This window comes from Epinephelus fuscoguttatus, linkage group LG19, assembly GCF_011397635.1.
Source record: "Epinephelus fuscoguttatus linkage group LG19, E.fuscoguttatus.final_Chr_v1".
Lineage (NCBI taxonomy): Eukaryota > Metazoa > Chordata > Actinopteri > Perciformes > Serranidae > Epinephelus > Epinephelus fuscoguttatus.
The window spans coordinates 27698863-27719459 of record NC_064770.1 but is presented as its reverse complement, the minus strand read 5'-3'; the positions used below and the strand labels follow the sequence as shown (position 1 = coordinate 27719459).

General features: G+C 41.5%; 1 protein-coding gene across 3 annotated transcripts; it reads left to right on the top strand.

The window, feature by feature from the left end:
• The first annotated feature begins 8 nt into the window (after nucleotides 1-8).
• On the top strand, nucleotides 9-17075 carry ankrd40 (ankyrin repeat domain 40). 3 transcript variants are annotated; one of them, XM_049561723.1, is made up of 6 exons: nucleotides 9-125; nucleotides 3702-3989; nucleotides 8780-8928; nucleotides 10082-10729; nucleotides 13370-13551; nucleotides 13687-16879. In XM_049561723.1, the coding sequence occupies exons 1-6, from the start codon at nucleotides 22-24 to the stop codon at nucleotides 13828-13830; spliced, it is 1515 nt and encodes a 504-aa protein (XP_049417680.1). In that variant the 5' UTR covers nucleotides 9-21; the 3' UTR covers nucleotides 13831-16879. The 3 variants fall into 3 exon arrangements, with proteins under 3 accessions (XP_049417680.1, XP_049417681.1, XP_049417683.1); XM_049561724.1 differs by lacking the exon at nucleotides 9-125 and adding an exon at nucleotides 802-888 and having other exon boundaries at nucleotides 13687-17075; XM_049561726.1 differs by lacking the exons at nucleotides 9-125; nucleotides 3702-3989 and adding an exon at nucleotides 6753-7423 and having other exon boundaries at nucleotides 13687-17072.
• Nucleotides 17076-20597: the final 3522 nt, after the last annotated feature.

Here is a 20597-nt window from a genome sequence, read left to right as displayed (position 1 = left end):
CGCAAGGTTCTTCTAATCAAAATGGCAGACGCTGTGACAACACCGCCCGTTTATGGTTCAACCACAGCCAGTCCGGCAGCAGCGCCATCGGCCTCTGAACCGGAAGTACATGTTGACCATATGCTGTGAGTCTGTGAGCGTTGGTGTGTCAGTATGTGTGTAATTATTGTGTAGTATTGCATCCATGATTCAGCTCAGTAATTTTAAAGTATGCACTCATATGTTCGGAACAATTCAGAATAAATAACAATATCATAAACAAATAAATCTTATTAGCAGAATTTGACCAACTGTTACATTCTTTTTAATTGTTCCGGTCCCATACTGTGGCCAGGAGGGCGCACCCTGAGTGTATGACATTAATGTTATCATCATTTCATGACATATATATTAATGTATTCTTAGATTTTCAGATTTTAAAACAAACAACACAAATACAGGTACAAGTCTCCCTCCCCCCAACCTCAGAAATGAACAGTACAAAAAGACTGATAGCGTATAGATACTACGACCAGCATAGTCTGGGGCCGTTAGTGGCCGTTTTGGTAAGGATCCGGAATTTGATGGATGCGCCTTTCCGTCAAAATAAAAGCACCGAGCTAATAAAAACGCGGTGAAACTTTAATTTAAAGAATATAATTTACAAGAAAAGCCCCAAGCCATTAAGTTAACCGATTTTCTTACACCTCTCATCACCCCAAATCGATGGTGCGTGTGTTTTACTTTGGTGAACACTTTTACTTTGGTGAATTTGGTGAATTCCGCATCCGCTCTCTAGACCGGAACCAGAATCCAGACAAAATTCTGAGGGAATAGAAACGCGAGGCTAGACCAGCAAGAAGTTCAGCAACAACTACAGATGAATGTCTGTACATATACATAGTACAAGTGAGTCTTTCTATAATTAGGGGCACATTTCATGTCCATGGGTTATATTTATCAAATTTTATAAAATATTCACTTCAAGCAATGATTAATTTATATTGTGGCACAGTTCTCTTTAATGTAATACAAATATTTCAACAGGTTCCATCCTATATTTAGCAGAAAATGCGTATGCTATACTGGAATTTGCTGTTTCTGTGCTGTCCAATTTGCTGAATGTCAGGTTTTGTTCTTCCAAGTAACATGTCGGTGAAGATTCTCAGTCATCCAGGTCATGGTAATCGTAAGTGCTTTTATCGTTGGCACCCGGACTTGCTTGTGTTTCTTTAAGACGTTTCGCCTCTCATCCAAGAAGCTTCTTCAGTTCTAAATAACTTGTACGAAGTTGCAGGCTATAAATCCTGTGTGGTTGGGAATCCTTGCAGAGTCGTAGGGGTCTCATGAGCTCTAAGTTTCAGAGTCGTTAAGGTCACAATGTGAGTCGTTGACCCACCTGGCCACCATGTGAGTTGTTAGGGTCAGGTGGGACCGGGGTGAATGGGTCTGAAGTCGTCTGGGGAGAGATCCCAAGACTGCATTGTAGGTGGGGGATAAGTAGTGTTGTAAGCCACCCCCTCTGTTTAACATAGTAAAGTAATAACACTAAAATACACATTTTTGTATATAACTTTAATCATTATTTGTTTAAAATGATCATTAGAACATGAACATGACTTGTAAAAAAACTACCTGGATCATTCATGTACATTAAAACATCAATTTTGTATGTGTCCAAGAAATTTCTGTCAACTGTGTTAGTCATTGAAAAAAAACCCCTATGAAACAGCAATGGTTTGCTCCAAAGTCACATGCTCAACATCACAATGATGTCACTTCCTTTTTGAGGGAATTTTAAAGACAGTGTGGTAAGTTTCTATTCCCTCTCTTCAATATTTCATCAATACTATTGTTTACTGATAGAATAGATTAATTGACTGTCAGCTGTGTTATTAACATATTCTTGTGAACTTGGTTTATTATTTTTACAAATATGTAAAGAAAGTGTACAAAGATATGAGTTGATCAAGGGCAAGGTCCAATGTTAGCAATTAGCAGAAGGCCCTAAAATGGCCGAAATGTCAACTGTGTTACCCATCAACTGTAACACAGTTAACAGGGCTTAACACAAGCTATGTTTCCATCCAAAAGTGATTTGAATCACTGGGAAATGCGCATTAAAAGAAATACGAATCCTGTGTATTTCCATTAAATGTACGGACTTTGGTGAAAACTACGAACTGCAAGTTTTCCGCAGAACCAGAAACAAAACAAGTCTCGCGTTCTTCTTCTTCTACGTTTTCTGGCGGTTGGCAACCAGCCTGTAAATGCATTACCGCCTTCCCAATCCAGAGTGTGGATATCACCATGGAGAGAAGTGCGCTATGTCAGACTTAAAGGGAAATTTCGGTTTATTTCAACCCGTCTCCTATCGTCCTAAATTTGTTTCAAGTCACATAAAAATAATAGTTAGCATGTTAGCCATTAGCCTAGATACAGCCGGGGCGCATAGTAGCGTCAGAACTGTTAAAACGTAAGTGAACGGGCATACTTCAAGGGCAAAGTTAGTCCATTAAACAAGCTTTTTTTCCACAAAGACCGCCTCATATCGTTAGGATAAATGTCAGAGAACATATAGAAAGTGATATGTAAATGTGTTGTCTTACCTTACCGGTGTGGTGCCATGTTTGTTTACCATCTAGCTCTGCTTTCCAAAGCGCGGACATGGCACCACACCGGTTAGGTAAGACAACACGTTTACATGTCGTTTTCTATATGTTCTCTGACATTTATCCTAACGAAATGAGGCGGTCTTTGTGAAAAAAAAAGCTTGTTTAGTGGACTAAAGGCCCGAACATACTCGGGTGGAACGTACGCGGAACGGACTCCGCAGAGGTCCGCGCAGACTCAAAGCAGACGTCTGCAAGCCCTGTGCACGCTCAGATTTTACGACCGCGCGGACTCCGCTCCGCGCACCAGTGACTGCTCAACATGTATTTTTCACACAGACATTTTTACAGGAAACTACAACGCAGAAGTGCGCTCGACTGTGAAAGCTCGAATGACCACGGACATTCCTCGTGAAGTCCGCTCCGCTAATAGTACGCCCTAGTATGTTCGGGCCTTAACTTTGCACTTGAAGTATGCCCGTTCACTTACGTTTTACCAGGTCTGACACTACTATGAGCCCTGTCTGTATCTAGGCTAACGGCTAACATGCTAACTATTATTTTTATGTCACTAATCACTTGAAACAAATTTAGGATGATAGGAGACAGGTTGAAATAAACCGAAATTTCCCTTCAATTCGAACATAACTGTTTCCATCCCCCGTTTTGGGAATCAGCATTTTTTCGAATCAACCAAAACCCGGCTAAAGCGAGCGTATTTTAGTTTGTGCGAATCGGGATTTTAATTCGAATTTTGGCGTTTCCATCATAATTTTCCGATGTGAGACTTCTAGATGCGCATCTAAACAGGCTGATGGAAACATGGCTACTGTTGACAATGTTGGCAGTTAGTTGTCATAATTCATACATATATTGAGTGTTCTTGATTAAAAAAACATACATTAATTATGCTTATTACACATAAATTACATTGTAATTACACAGTAATTGCCTAAAACATGATTCAAATTAGAAGAGATTAACCTAGTCTATCTAAACAGTTCATAGTGTAATGATTTCATGGAATATGCATGATTTTGATATGATTCAGTGGTTTTAAATGATCATTAGGCCTACATAATATTAAACAAATAATTATTTGTGTTTTAGGGAGATGAAGTTATCTGCAGCTGAGAAACAGCGCCAGTACAGGGCTCGGCTAAATGCTGATCCTGAGAGAAGGGCCGCGTATTTACAGAAAAACAGAGAGACATGGCATGAGAATAAAAAGCTAGGGAAGGTGAAGACAATTAAAGATTTAAGTAAGAGGGAGAAGAGGAGGAAGCGAGCATATTGGAGAAGAGCCCAGCGCCAGAGCAGAGAGAGAAAGCAAGTGATAGAGCACCAGGTTACTCCACCGCAGAGTCCTGATGTTGATCCACAGCCTCAGATGTCAAGGTAGACATATTATTATTATTTGTCATCCTCAAGACATGTTTCTCTTTTTCTCCTCATGTGTCCTGTCAACTGTGTTACTTTGTCAACTGTGTTACATTGTGTGTGTTACTTTCTAGTTTGTAAATGTTGTTTGTCCAACCCATTAATGAACAAGTATACATATACATACATGCAAACACTTTCGGCCATTTTCGGTAAATAGGACATGAATGGTTGCCATGTTTTATCAGAGATTACAGAGCTGAGGGAAACACTGTATCTAACTCTCTCTATGTATAACAACTTAGTGATTTCTGCCAACCAGGTCTTAAAAGAAGGCACATCCTCAGATTTCCAAAGAGTTAAAATATTCCTTTTTGCCACAACCATGCCATATTGTATTGTCTTTTGCTGCAAGTGGGATAGAGCTAATAGATAGGCAGTGCGTGGGTCTGGTGTGATGTCACAGGTGTATACTTCTGAGAAGCACTTAAAAATGTCTGACCAGAACTTGTTTAACTTAGGGCAAGACCAAAAGAGGTGAGGGTGCCCTCTGCTGATTTACATTTTGGGTAAAATGGAGACAGAGGGATAAAAATTTCATGACAGATTCTTTCACCTCATTTCTTGCTTCAGTTTGGACACTGTACTTTAAAAGTATTATAAGAAAATGGGAGTACAGTTGCATGCAAAAGTTTGGGCACCCCTGGTCAAAATTTTGTTTCCTGTGTATAGCCAAACAGATAACACATTTCTTCAATATTTTAAGCATCATTTTTTTTCTAAATTTCAGTCTTTTACAGTTTCAAAATAACAATAAGTAAAAGGGCCCGTAGCAAAATTTTGGGCACCCTGCATGGTCAGTGCGTATTAGCGCCCCCTGTGGCAAGTATTGCAGCTTCTGAATTATTTTTTGTTGCAAGCGTCGAGCCTTCAATTCTTGTTTTGGGGATTCTTAGGCCGTCTTGCATGCACTGCTCTTTTGAGGTCTATCCACAGATTTTCAATTATGTTTAGATCGGGGGACTGTGAGGGCCATCGCAAAACCTTCCGCCTGCACCTCTTGAGGTAGTCCATTGGAGATTTCGAGGTGTGTTTCGGATCATTGTCCTGTTGTAGAAGACATCCTTTCCTCATCTTCAGCTTTTTTATAGATGATGTGATGTTTTAGCCTGAGTGTCAGACTGAAGCTCCCAGAACCTTCAGTCTGACATCGCCTGCATTGAAGGCGATTTACAAGAGGGAGGGAATTTGATTTTTCCCTAACCAATCAGTAGAGATCAACGACTCACCCAGAATCTGACGTCATTAGTATCCATGCCTCGGGGGTGCTGAAAACAAGCAAGCATTGCCCGTTTAAAATGTCTCCGTCGTCGTGCACGCCCAGCTGCATCGCTTCCTTAATTTGGTCCTCCATTAACGCGAGTAGTGGCGAAATTCCTCGATAGCATCGTTAATGTGGTCTGTAGGATCTGTAGCGGTCCCCATTGATGCTATCCTCACCAGTTACCCACAGGCACACAGCTTGACATCAGCGTGGCGCTGATTGGCTAATCGCTAGACCCGCCCCCACCCCCGGCGTTCATTGGTCCTTCCATCTTTTGGATGAGATAAATCGCAAATCCATTGCAGTATGCCAGACCAGAGATACAAGCCTACTCAGTTGAGTGGGCGGGGTCTATGGTCTGGAACTAGGCTAGTGATGTTTACTTTTAGAATTTGCTGGAATTTAAGTGAACCCATTCTTGCCGCACATAAAATAAAAAATTATTCATTTAAATGAATAATTTTAATAGTTATTTATACGATATGTAAAATAAGCATATCATTTTGTGTTAGATGCTACTGACTATTTTACAAAAACAAAATAACAGAAAAAAACTTGGTGGGGTTGGGTTTTCCTTTTTCGAGCCCATATATTGCAAATGACACAGTTTTAATTCACTCAGAGGTCTTCTTTGAACACTCTTCTTTGAGTTTGCATGTTTTCCCTGTGTCAGTGTGGGTTTTCTCCAGGTACTCCAGCTTCCTCCCACAGTCCAAAGACATGAAGGTTAATTGGTGACTCTAAATTGTCCGTAGATATGAATGTGAGTGTGAATGGTTGTCTGTCTCCATGTGTCAGCCCTGTGATAGTCTGGCGACCTGTCCAGGGTGTACCCTGCCTCTCGCCCAGTGTCAGCTGGGATAGGCTCCAGGATAAGCAGTTACGGAAAATGGATGAATGAAATGTAATATGTTAGAATTATATAACTGTTATAACTTTAAAGTTAAACTACACATGGTACAAAGTCCGGGCTGATCTTCATCTCTGGAAAACTCTCCAAGGTAATAGATAAAAAGCAAGAGGGTCAAAGTTCAGTGCGTGATGTTATGAGAAGGTCCTGATTGTGTGCGTACTGCATGCAACAGTATGTACTTTATAAGGGCAGCTGCAGCACCTACTAAAGGTTAAAAGAAATATAAGTATGCCATTCGAAATGCACCCACAGTGTTGGAGGGTCCAGTCTCTCTATGGGTCCCCCCATGTCACGGGCCCCAGTGCAACCTTACTGCCTGCCCTGTTTATAGTTATGAGCCTGCATATATAATTAAGCAAAACAATATTTAGTGTGGTCTAGAGGGAAGTCACCATAATTTGTGTGACTCTATATGCAACATGTGGACTAACACCCACTGCTTGTTACTGATAGCCCAGCACCACGTGTGTGTGTGTGTGTGTGTGTGTTCATAACAGTGACTCCACCTTTTTATTTCCTCGCAGTTATTTGATTAATAACGGGAATTGGAGTCTGGGTAATGTGACATAATTTTACACAAAGTTAAACGGCAACAAAACGCGTCAGGTAACTGAGTTTACTCAGATGGGAACTAACATTTGCGCTCAGTGTTGTCACATCTAAAGATGCCCCCCGATGAGGCGGTGGTGTTTGTGGCAGCCCACTGACGGAGCTCAGACACCACTGATTTATTGAATGAGTGCGCTGAGTGTTGGCAGTGGTACCGTAACGTGAACTAACAACATCTAATAAATGGCGAGGACGGGAGCTGCTGCGTAAACGCCAAAGAAACCCGAGCATCAACACGTTGCTGTAGCCGAGGCGGTTTGCTGCCACAAGCTAGCACCAAAGACTGCTAGCATCCTGCTAAGCTAGCCAGCAGGTACGGTTAGCCGGGAAGCTAATGCTAGCTGGCAAGTCTATATTTAGTGGACCCTGTGTGCCATCGGGAGGGAAAACGGTAGGCGATTAGTACTGACAGCTTGACCCGAGAGGCTTTTGTGTGTCCTATGATCTCGCAGCGTTAGTTGTCGGCACCAAAATGTCCACCACTTCGTTGGATAAAGAATTACAGGAGCGACTGAGAGAGGCGTCTGCCATCGGGGACATCGACGAAGTGCGGACATTGGTGGAGAGTGGAGTAAATGTTAACTCACAGAACGAAATAAATGGATGGTGAGTGTTTGGGCGAATATATGTGGTCTGAAATTTGTTAAACACAAGCTGTCGAGGGTTGGTTTGATTCACAGATAACCAGTTATCGATTCTTATTGAAAAGTTTCGTGCAGCAGCCAAGTGCGTTGTTACAGGGATTAGAGCTGGTCAGTGTGATCTTGTTAGGCAGCCCGACATGCCACCTTTTATCCTGCTTATTCAGTGTGCAAATTAAATGACATTTGAGCCAGTGTTCTGGGATGGTTTCAAGTTTAAAGTGCCATTTGTCTAGTCATCTCAAAACAACAAGGGACCAGTGACTGTGGGTAAAGTCAGGTAAGATGGGAATTAGTTATGAAAGTGCTGAACCTGCTCTCATTGTCACAGATAGTAAGGTATTGACTTAACCTTTAGAAACCTGAGCATGGAAACATGGGAAGAACACATTGAGCAATGGAAAAAAATACCCAAAAATTAGCACAAAATGTTAAAAAATAAATATAATTAAAAACAAGAAAATTAGTTAAAAAAAAAAAAAAATTAAGTTAAAACAAACAAATAAAACAAGGAATTGACCTGGAAAAAGTGCTTAAAAATTATAATAATTTTGTACAATAATTTCAATCATGTAATAATAATACTGATTAACATAATTTTTCTTTAGTTTTTTAAAAATAATTTTCTCAAATTTATTATTTTTTTTATTTATTTATTTTTTTGCAATTTGTGCCCCCCCCCCCCCCCCCCGTTTCCAAAAAAAAAATTGCCAGCTATGGCTCATAGGTAGAGCGTGTCATCCACCAATCGAAAGCTCAGTGGTTCGATCATCCTTGAGCAAGATACTAAACCCCTCTCCGTTGCTGTGTGAGTGTGTTCAAAACAGAGTAGCAGGTGGCACCCTGTATGGTAGCCTCGGCCTCCAGTGTGTGAATGTGACTCATACTGTAAGGAGCGCATCGAGTGGTCACATGACTAGAAAGGCGCTATACAAGTGCAGTCCCATTGCCATTTACCATTTTACCAAATTGCACCAATATGCTCAACGTTCAGAAGTTCTAATACTTGCAAAAGGCGTCTGAAAGCAGCACAAGAAAAGTGATGTCGCTCCAGGTTTCTAAGGCTTAGATAACATAATACAAATGTATGAAAGCATTACTTTCAAACTATATTCCAAATGCTGAACAGTTCTGTCAGCACATAATAAAATGATTTGAAATGATGATTTAAGACTTTAACGTCTTAGTTAGGTACACAGCTTGTATGATGGTAGGTGTAACTACATGACTGCCATTCTTAAATTATCTCGCATATAGACTGTTGCTGTTTGACGTTTTGGTTCATTAACTAACTGTGTTCTCTCTCCAATAATCCCACCAGGACGTGCCTGCACTGGGCGTGCAAGAGAAACCATAAGCACATAGTGTCCTACTTACTCAGTTACGGAGCGGACAAAGAAATCCTCACAGCTAAAGATGAGCTGGCCTCACAACTTACATCCAAACCAGAGATCAAACGACTTTTAGGAGGTAAACTACACGTCTCATCATTTGTTCTCTGTTCCTCTAACAACACTATATAAGTCTGTAATTGCTATCGGTAGGGATTCACTGATGTTGATATGTTGATTTTTGTTTTGTTGTTCTTTATACATACAAAAAACTGAACTGTTTTAATGTCATTAATACTTATGTGAAAACATCAATACATTTCTCCTTCAAATAACTTAATTTATCCAACTTTCACATCAACAGCTACATTTTTACGAGATAACATTTGTACACATCATGGTAGTGTTAAAATTTACCTCTACCTAACACTAATTTTAAATGAAAAGAGCATAAATGCATCAACCTCTGTCACCGACTGCTAGCAGCTAACATTAACAAGCTCTCCTCCTGCTAATTTCAACACTCATATGTTGTTCACGATATATCCTTAGCAGGGAAAAAATGGGGTGTGTGGACAGTTTACTGCATCCTTTCACTCTGAAGGCATCCCGGCAAAGATCTGTGTTGTACGAAACACTTTTTCTATTGTCTCCTGGTCGACGTTATGCTGTTCACCTGAAGCCCTGCTTATTAGACTGCGCAAAATGTGTGTTCATTCATTCATCTTCTGTAACCGCTTATCCTGTTCGGGGTTGCCGGGGGCTGGAGCCTATCCCAGCTGACATTTAGAGAGAGGCGGGATACACCCTGGATAGGTCGCCAGACTATCACAGGGCTGACACACAGAGACAGACAACCATTCATGTTCGCACTCACACCTTCCTGACTTGCATGAAAGAACATGCAAACTCTGCACAGAACCCCCCTTCTTCGAACCAGGAACCTTCTTGCTGTGAGGCCACAGCGGTAACCACTGCACAAACGTGCCGCCCACAAAATTGATGTGACACAGAAAAACATCAGCCACTGGCACCAAGGCGAATATCGGCTGATGCCAGTGTTTGACCGATAAATTGTTGCATCCCTAGTAAATGGTGAATGATGCATCAGTTGCATACACAGCTCATGTGATACCTTGATATGTAATGTATGGGTTACAGCCCCAGGTTTTGGGGGTTAAAGTGTATCTACAGCTGTTTACGGCTTAAACAGAAAGAAAAAAAGTCTTGTTATCATCTTGAACTGTTCACAAGGAAATAATTCTCTGATTTTATGCACATTATTAACGCAGTTGAAGTGGAGGAAGTGCCTGAAGTCAAAGAGCCTGAGTTGCCAATCATCCCCAACTACCTGTCTAACCCGCCGTTCATGTACTCCAAGCTGGATAACAAGACAGAGGTCCTCCTGGCACAGCACCTTACACAGAATGGCTCTGGAGACCACGCTGATGACACACACAGCGACTCACCCTCTCTTTCTCCGACTCACGAGCCTCAGAAACCACAGAGCCTGCTTTCTGACGGGCCCACTGCACCCCCAAACCCCACCACCCACAGCCAAGCCCAGGCTGGGGATTTTATTCCTGTGACTGAGCAAAATGGTGTGTCGTCCAATGCGGCCTCATCCCACAACCACGCTGTGGTTAACTGCACAGTGCCCATGGACCTGTCAGTTGAGCCGCACCTCGTCAACCATGCCGCTGAGTATCCGCATGCGGTGGCACACAACGGCACCATGTGCTCGCCTCCTTTGGCCTCCCCCAGCCCCAGCTTGGCCAGCAGCAGTGGGAGCCAGGTCCAGGCCCCGGTGGCCAGTGCTAACCCGACCATGAGCAGGCAGCAGTCTATCCCACAGCAGCTGAGCTACGGCCAGGCTGGTGGGCCCATGCCAGCCTTCCAGCCTTTCTTCTTCACCAGCACCTTCCCTGTCAATGTGCAAGGTGAGAGAGTAATCACACACACACACACATTCTCACTCTCACACACACACACACACACACACACACACACACACACACATTCTCACTCACACACACAGACTCCGAGGAGATAACACGATGATAAGCTTAGCTCAGCCTATGAATGAAAACATAGTATCTTGCTTGTTTAACGTGTACAAAAACAGAAAGGTAAAAATGCCAAGTTGTGGCTTCACGGGGAGTAACAAGCTGTCACCATTTTTTGCAATGACTTTTTGGAGTTGTTCTGTGGATTGCCATGAGGTTACCAGGCAACTCTAATAATTCACTGCGCTTTGCCAAACATGCCCGCAAGCTCTATGCTCTTTAAAGGCAAGAGAGCCTGCCACTTTGATTCTAACACTTTATTAATGCATGTACAATGAAAAGAGAGTACTACAATCAACAGTGTAAAGGTGCACAACACCAAGACATTTAAGAATGAACAACTAGGACAGCTTCCCACTCATGCCACATCACACTGTACATGCCAAGTGACCAATAATGCCACAGGCATGACAACATCCTCATTTGCTTGTTTTTGGGCAGGCAACCTGTCAAACCAGAAAGGGTTGTTAGTGGATGTACCTTTATCTCTCAGTAGGATGAATGAAGTGTCACAGACTCTCCAGCAAAAATGCAAACCAACTTCTTCCCATCATACAGTATAAGGTTGTAGAGAAATCATGACCCAGGGCAGGTATTATACAAGTGTTAATGAGGTAGTTCACTGCTGGAAAGATGGTCTTCTTATGAAACTGGGCTGTCGATGCAGCAGAAAGACACAGATACACTTTAAATTGTTGCTACGTGACCAGAGAAAACAGAGGAAAAGGGCTATGACATTCGCCTTTGCTCAAAAGGTAGAAAATCTAGAACTACCAGAATTCACCATGTCTCACAGAGCCAGTAAATGTTCCCACTGGTGGGTGACGTAATGCAAGTTGCCCGTCCAAAACATTACGGAAATATGTTAGGGGTGTAAATCTTTCTTGGACAACAGTATATTTGCTGCTGTTGCAAAGTCTGCCATGATACGATTTGGATTCGCTGCGATTTAGGGGTCTGTGATCGATATGAGACAATATTATCTGCCAATTTAACACAGTTGGTTACAGAGGAAGCTGCCACCACTTTCTTTTTTTTTTTACTTTTGGCCATAAAAGATAAAAACAACACATAAATAATGTAAATAATTGCAACTCCTTAAGTGCAGGAGAGTTAACTTTAAACTGACTCCACTAACACACATAAAACAGCACATGGTATAAGTTAACCTTCAGGGTTTTCTTTCAGAAAGACCCTTTTGGAATAAACCTTTAATTTTAAATCAAACCATCATCTCTTTCCTAGAACTTCAGGACTATCTGGCTTAAAGCCGTGAAAGCAAACTTCTCCCAAAAGCCATAAAACACAAGTATCAAATTCAGCTCAGTAATAGCTGTCAAGGTTCAAGGACAAACCAATTGTTTTTTGCTAGTCACACATTGTTAGCTTAAGCATGTTTACATTGCATAAATTAGCCTTGCAGCTAGCAGACTTTTTTGCCTTTACTCACAGCTTAACAGATTACATGTAACAATATTTTTGTTACTCACCGTCGGTTAAAGTCACTGCATCTCTCGACAGAACAGCATGGTCGAATTTCAGCCTGCATGCATGTTCTTTAAAAGTGCGACATTAGCGGAGTGAGATGGCCGTCCAGGCAGGTAACATTACGTATTGTTTTATCTTGCTTGTAATGGCATTGTTTTCGTACACCATGTGCTCCATCTGTTGACCTGTATTTTCTCCGAAATCCAAAATATTTCTAAACTGCTGATTTCGTCTTTCTCTTGGCTGCTTGCCGCCTGCCTGCTACCATGAGACATCGACACAGACTTTCAAAATGAAAGCGTATCTTAAAGATAGTGATAGAGATCGATGTTTTCAGTTTGTATAAATGACATTGGCTCCTTGATTATTTTATCGATATATTGATCCAGATTGATGGATCATTACACCCCTAATGGCAGGTAAGTTAAAATGTATTTTCTAAAACATTTGAGGCAAGAAATAGGTAATGCAGTAACAGATTCTTGGGCTATGTTTGATCGGCACTGCTTAGTACCGTTTGATCAGAGTTTAGTCTGAGTTTGAGAGGAGAGCGGCGGCTCTGTCTTGATGTGCTTCTGTAATCTTTATGTCCCAGTGCAAAAGTACAATCTGTAGTTTGAGGAACAGCTCAGGAGCCAGAAAATTCTGCCACATGACATGTTTCTTTGAGCTAAGAGATGAGCTGAGAGATGAGCTGAGAGATCTGAGTGCTGGCACGATGGAAAGAAGTTTACCACAGTTTATTAACACATACAAGCCCTTTAAGTATCAGTTTTTCTTACATCAGGATGATGAAACAGAATTCATTATATCATGGACCATAGAGTATTTTGACAGAATATGACTTTTAGACATAGACATACTTGTATCATCTATAGAGGACACATCTTTATAAGCAAGAAACAGGTATAATTAAACTATCAACACTCACTTTTTGGCTGTGTCTATTATCTCATTAAATAGCTTAATATCTTTGTAACGTTTATCTTTGTTAATAGAGAGGTGTCGCTTTTGTCCTTTCTGTAGAGTTGGTGCTGAAGGTGCGTATCCAGAACCCCAATGCAAGGGAGAACGACTTCATTGAAGTAGAGCTGGACCGCCAGGAGCTCACCTATCGTTCCCTTCTGAGGGTGTGTTGCCGTGAGCTGGATATTGGTGTTGAGCACGTGGAGAAGATCCGCAAGCTGCCGAACACCATGTTGAGAAAGGTATGAGAAAGAAATCTATATATGTTGGTCCGTAGAGCTGAAACCACGTGTAGCTGCTTTATTAGTAATAATGTCACAAAGGCTTTCTGTACTGCTTCCCTGTTCACTTAAATGGAATTGTCTTTTCCTGTCCAGGACAAGGACGTGGCTCGGCTGCAGGACTTTCAGGAGCTGGAGGTTGTGTTGGAGAAAGCAGAGGGCCTGTCTCTTTTCTCTGGGACTGGGGGCCTAACAGACAGACCGTGCTACAACATGAAGGCCTCCCGCCTCACCTACTAGAGCTACCACAGAGCCTGAGGTCTCCCCTGCTTATGATGGGCTTCTGTAGCTACCCTCAAGCAACCATAACTAGTTGCCCGCCCAGGTCCCTTGTTACAGCTTTGTCCAGCTTTGGTGTTTCGCCAATTTCCTAACTGGGATTTGTTTTTTCAAGTTCTGTAGCTATTGTCCTCCTCCTGTCCTCCTCTGGCCCTCCTGCCGCTTTAGTGTACCCAACCAGTTGTAAGCGATTACTGATGCATGGTGTCCTCGATTATGTGCGAAAGTATTTGGGCCCCCTTTCTCCTCTCTTTATCTCTTTCTCTCCGCCCACTGCACTTTGTGCCAAGGCTCCAGTGGGACAACAGAGGGAGACATTGGCTCGTCTTCCTTGCAGACTGGACTTGAATGGGATTCTGTAATAGCCTTATTTGGACACATCCCTACACTGGCTGTGAACTATGTTCACAGAGGAAAAGTCTGATAAGACAAAGAGCAGAGGACGACAGGAAGGATTTACATAACTCTTACCGATAAGTTCATCATCAGTCTACGGGATAGGACAAGTTGGACTTGAACACAGCAACTTGAATTCCTAGGAAATTGACATATAGAGTGTTATCAGATGGCTGGCGCACACACTTTCATACATGCTGTAGGCATAAACCTTAGTGTCTTTCCTGCAGAAGGCATCCATTACTGGCCTAAGGACTAAGGTATCTTTGGACTAATAGTACTTCTATTTGCTGACCACACATACAGTATGCTTTAATCTATATCCACACAAGGATGGACACGTTGGAGTAGGAGTACTGGTTTCCCTACATATTTAAATCATTCATTCATACACTGTGGAAAAAGAAATAATTAGTTTTGTTTGAATTGTTCTCTTTTGTGTCTTCACGTCCGACAGAAATTTATATCTTAGAGATTAATGTGCAGCAACTAATTTCTTTCTTTATTTTCTACAGTGCGTTCTCACCTCTGCTTCGCAGGGTGTGCGATTAGGTTCAGTCAGCATAACACTTAAACTGTCAACTGTGAAGTATTTATTTTTAATTATTTTGAATTCTTATTAATAAAGCGAGACCATGCGCTTTAGAGTAGCAAGGCTTGAGACCCGGTAAAGGTTGTGTACGAGGCTCCCACTCACCTGTAAGTTAATTTCAGTTGCTGTCCTTGTGTTTTAACTGTGATTAGAGTCAAAACCAAAAAACTAATCTAGCCAGCAAAGATACTAACTGCAGAGTAAACTATTCACTGCTTCAGAGAAGAATGCAGCCTTGTTAGATGTTCTTTTCCCCCCAGAGTCAGAGAGGAAGGAAATAAGATACAGCAAAGGTGATAATCTGTGTTTGTGGCAGTTGTTTTAATGATTGAGTGCTTCCTTGTTTCTCCAGCACTTACCTTAATTGTTATTTCTGGCACAGTTATCTGCGTTGCTCTGCGTCACCTCAGATTAAACTGGGCTGCCTAGGTGGTGACGGGAGTTCTTTAAAATTTAAAAATATATGGCTTCGGTTTTGTTGTCAAAGCCAGTCTAGTGCTAATGTTACATTTTTTTTATTGAAGAAAATGTTGAAGTTAATGTTTTCCATTTGGTAGCTTAATCAAAGTTTGACTTAAGGGTCCAGTGTGTAGGATTTAGGGCCATCTAGTGGCAGAAATGGTACATAACTTCCATAACTTTGAATATAAGAATTTGTTACCTCAGAGTGAGCCGTTTTAATCAACATACAGAGCGCTTCCTCTTTCACGGAGTCCACCATGTTCTACAGTAGCCCAAAAGGGGCATACCCAACTCAGACCCAAGATAGCGCCATTCATGTTTTCGCATCAGCCACCGTAGTCCTTCCACATGCTTGGCACATGAGTGAAGTTTCAGTTCTGCAACCTCACCACTAGATGGCACTAAACCCTACACACCGGACCTTTAAATGGAGACTGACAAGATGACGACACTAAACATTCTTGTACTGTACATTAAGAATTTAACAGCTCGAGAGGCACAGCCATGTTGTGCCGGAAGGTAACGTTCATGCTGCTTTCATCAACACCGATTATTCCTTTTAATTCTCAATGCTGGGGCTCATTTATTTGAAGCAGTGCGGTAGGCGGCCACTACACGACGTCCTACAATCAAAAAGTTTCTTCCCAGTGGTAACTGTTTACTGTTGAAAATGTATACCTGAAGCTCTTACTTGTATTTGTATGTTTTATGATAATTTTTTATTAATTTGTATAATTTTTTTAACCAGTTAGGCCTGTTGTGTTCGTGTCAAAAAAAGTCTACTATTGGCGAGAAAGAGTTCAACAACGAGATGAAGTTGTTGAAGCAAAGTGCAATGTGTTTTTGGAGGGGGAAGAGAATGTGTTTCCGGAAAGTTTGAGAAGAAAGGACTACCAAGAGTGCTTATTTTCTGTTTCCAACTACGTTAAATGCTTTATTAAGTGAAGTTGTGCCACATGTGAAAGGCAGGAGCTTGGTTGAGAAAGTGGGACAGTGTATGGAGAAAACACCCCCCGGCCGTTCGGTGCCCCGGGTGAGTGAGAGCAGCATGTTTGGAAATGGGGTTTTATAGGATCTTCTATGATTCTGTGAAAAGCAGATGGCTAACATTGTATTTGTGGGGTTGCTTATTGTTCTAGAAAAAGCAGAATACAGTTTGACTTAACCTATGCATTCAGAGTCTGATATTTTTATATACAGTACGTCCTGTGTACTTGTAGAGATGATCTTAGGCACTGTTAAAGTTGTGTTTTTTCGTTCTGGAGACCTGTATCTGTTCTTTGATAAAGCATGGTGAATTAACTTCCTTCTTTTTCTTTCAATCTGACCGTGTGTCTTCAAAAAGCGTATTATTTCCATCTGACTAATGAAGTAATTTAGATGTAATGAGTTTACGTATCTGTTTAAATGAAAGGACCAGTTACACATTTTGTTTGGCTTCTGTCGCAGGTTATCCTCTGTGTGTACCTGCATGTGTGTGCTGGGTGTTCAGGCAAACTCCCCAATAATTCATTGAAATCTGTGTTTCAACTGAGAGCCAGTAGAGGGCGCAGAAGAGCAAAGATTGGCATTAGATGAGCCACATACTGTAGGTATGCCACTTGAAGTCATAAGATTTTTTTTTTTTTTTGCTTGGATTTAATTGAATTCATAAAAAGTATTTTAAAATCTGGTGTTTGGATACTGGTCCATTTTTATCTTTTTACTGAATTGCACTACTACGGCAAGCTATTTTAACATTTAATCAAACCACACTTCTGTTAAAATGAATTAAAGACATCCATAATAACATTCTCACTAATATAAATTGTATTTTTTAAGACATCTACAACTTTGATTCAGCTAGTAAAAACTAAATTTAAGTTATCTTTAAAACCTTAAAAAGTACAAAAAAGAAGACAACATACTTTATTATTCCTGAGGGGAACTTTTTTTTTTTCACTCTGGTGTCTTATACACACAGGTTTGACATGCACACATGCATTAAATGGAGAGATTTCAGAGCGAGGGGGCTGCCCATGGACAGGCGCCCTGAGCAGTTGGGGGTTCGGCACCTTGTTTGAGGGTGCCTTGACAGTGCTCAGAAGGCGAACTGGCACCTCTCCAGCCAGATGACCATTTGATCCGGACAGGGGCTTGAGCTGGCGACCCTCCGGTTCCCAACCTAAGTCCCTATGGACTGAACTACTGCCCCAAGGTGGCCATTTTAGCATGTAATAGTTCCACTGGATATATATTGCAGATATTCATAATTCAGTTCTTTTAAGTCAAAATTATGTCCACAATGTCATTCTTCTGAGGGCAAATGACATCACTTGTTCCATTCATGTGTGCTGGACTTTGAATTTCAGATATGCACAAGTGCATTTTAGATATCCAGGAACAAGGAAAAGGGAAGGAAAAAGTTTTATTCCTATGTAGGGATTGTTTCCATAGTGTTCTCAGACACTCATAATAACAGACTGACCTAGTCAGTGGCAAGAACAAGCATTTTTATTAGACAAACTGATGATAGGCACAACTGGCAACGTTGCAGGCTGTTTGCTGCTGCCAGCTGTTAACACTGACCAGCTTTTAAAATTGTTGTTCCCACAAATCACTTAGACATAAAAACATGGGCAAATAGGGTCCAGGTTGAAAAATATTGGCATTATCCTTTGATGAATTCATTACTGAACACTAGAATAAAATTGAATAACAAAATTTAAAAGTATAGCAGCATTCAAAGGCGAATGACACACACTTTTAATACCTGCACATTAATTCTAATAAACCTCTAATGAACTTCAATAATCATTTTTTGAAATATTTACATAAATAACTGATTAAAAATCTGATATCAAGCTACGCTGTTAGCCACAGGGTTACACATATTTGCTGATTGGTTGGGACCTCCTTTGAACTGTTAATTTATCACCACTTATGTCCATTATTAACACTAATCAAAGCTGCTTTCTGGGAATGTTCCATATGTCAAAGTTCAGTATTGTTGTACCGTCCAGCTGTGCCTTTTCACTTTTGACCCGCATTTTCTCAACAAGCCAATGTTGTACATTCTGTTATGAACTTATCTAAGGAGACATTTTGTTTTGTTCCCTTTCTGATTTAAAGAACATAAACAGCACCTAAGTTATGGTCGCGCTGACACTCTTGTGTGTCTGTGAAATCCTTAACCTCTTCAGTGAAATGAATACAATAGTGTTCATGCGGTGAGCAGATGTTCAGATACTGCAATCTGGAGCGCACAAATATTGCATAATCGGAGCAGAATGGTGCTGAGAAAGTTAAATGTGTGTGCGCAATCTAAATAAAAGCACGATGGAATGCATGGTAATCAGGATATATACATTTCAGTGGATGGCTGTGAATCTGTGTATGTATGCTTGCATGTCTGTCCATCGGCATATTGTGTTGTGTGTCTAGACTGGGGCTGAGGAATCAGCTTAGGGCCCTGCTGTGGCTGGACGTGTCTCTCTCCTTTGTTCCGGAGTGAGACACTCATAATAAGCTTAGTATGAACAGTCATAACACCTTCATTGTTTTGAACCAGCTCCACCAGCTTCCCAGGACTCAGTCATAGGCAAGAGACGCTGTGGACCTGCATGGTCAAGAACCCCTAAGAGCATTTTAGAAATGGAGGCAGAAGGCGACGTTACCCACAGGTACGTGCCTTGGTCGATGTGCTTGGACTATGGCCCTTGGTGTAATATGTGCCCCTCTCTAACAGGCATAATGCACAAAGCCAATACAGAGCTACTTATTTATGACTCAAATGCATGCATGACACCGTAAAGCCACTCAGAGATTAATGGTGAGGTAAAATGTACAGTAGCTTTAATAGGCTACAATATACAGTGTATGTAAAATACCCTGGGACCCCATTAAAGGGATAGTTCAGTTTTTTTAAGTGGGGTTGTATGGGTTACCTTTCCATAGACAGTATGTTACACACAGTGTCAGCCAGCACACCCCCAGTTTGGAGAAGCAGGCTTGAGTCCGACATGGAAGCTAAGCAATGTACTGCTGTGTATGGGGGCCAGCAACAAAATGTTATTTTAAAAGTCCCACCCAAAAAGATCAATGTCAGTTTAAGTGTATGGTCTATTGAGAGTAGTTTTTACTGCTTTACCTTTCTGTCAGACTGCCTGCTATGATGGGAAGCTTAAGAAGTTAACAACTTCAGTCCCCCATCTGGGCTAACGTCAAAGCCGCCAGACACAATTGACTAAACCAGTAGTTTTAGCTTGTTGAACACAGGAGCTGCTGATATACCGCTGCTTTGATCAGGTAGTTTGTGTTATTATGTGACTTTTGTGAATCAGAACTAACCCTTTTAAACACAAAAGTCACACAATAACACAAACAAAATAACTGGATGAGGCAGCAGTAGACCAGACACTATTTAGCAATGTTAAATTACTGTATTTCTCAATGGAGTCTGGCTTTGAAGAGAACGATAGAGGTAGGAAAGAAGGGGATACAGCTAGCATGAGAAATTTGATACCACAGCAGCTAGGTTAGCTTAGCTTATTAAAGGCAGGAAAGAAGGGGGGGAAACAGCTAGCCAGGGTCTGTCCATAGAAAACAAAACCCAGCTACCAGCACCTCTAAAGCTCACTAACATGTTTTGGCCCCGATCACACAGAAAGCGTTTAAGCAGCTAGAGGCGGCTTTTTGTAATTGTTTTTAATGAGAATGAAGCATTTTGCTTGCAGTGTTTCTGTTGTGACACACCTGGCATTTCTGCACTCTAGGTGCCTGGTATTTCTGACAGAGCATTCTGAACTCCTTTAGTGGAAAAAACTTCAACTCAGAGTGGAAAAGCACCCCATGTCATCTTTTTTCTCATTGTCCAATCGGATGATTTGAGAGGTGGGCCTTCTGTGGTGGTTATGACAACAAGTTTACAGTAAGTAAACAATGGAGGAGCAATTGGTGGTAGTGGTTGCTGGATACCCTGATCTATACGGCCCATCGACTGCCCCTGAGTCATCCTAAAATATGCCTGGAAGCGACCATCATGGATGCGAAGCTCCTGGACCAAGTGGTGGTACTCCTCATGATCTACCCTCTTTTTTAGGGTGTCATGTACCCACACAGATGTCTGTCTCCCTGTGTTCAACAAGTTACTTGCTGACACCAAATTCAGGAAGTAACTTCTGGTGTTATTAGTGGGTTGATGATATGAGTGTGTGTCAGAGAGTTTGCTTTTAAGGTGAAATCCCATCCAATGCCAGTTCTATTACCATCGTAGATTCATCCTTGATCGGCAAAGATC

Coding starts and splice junctions, on each gene's coding strand:
- ankrd40 (XM_049561723.1), top strand. CDS start 22: ATGGCAGACGCTGTGACAACACCGCCCGTTTATGGTTCAACCACAGCC. Junction 126..3,701: donor GTACATGTTGACCATATGCT/GTGAGTCTGTGA, acceptor TTTGTGTTTTAG/GGAGATGAAGTTATCTGCAG. Junction 3,990..8,779: donor CCACAGCCTCAGATGTCAAG/GTAGACATATTA, acceptor TAATCCCACCAG/GACGTGCCTGCACTGGGCGT.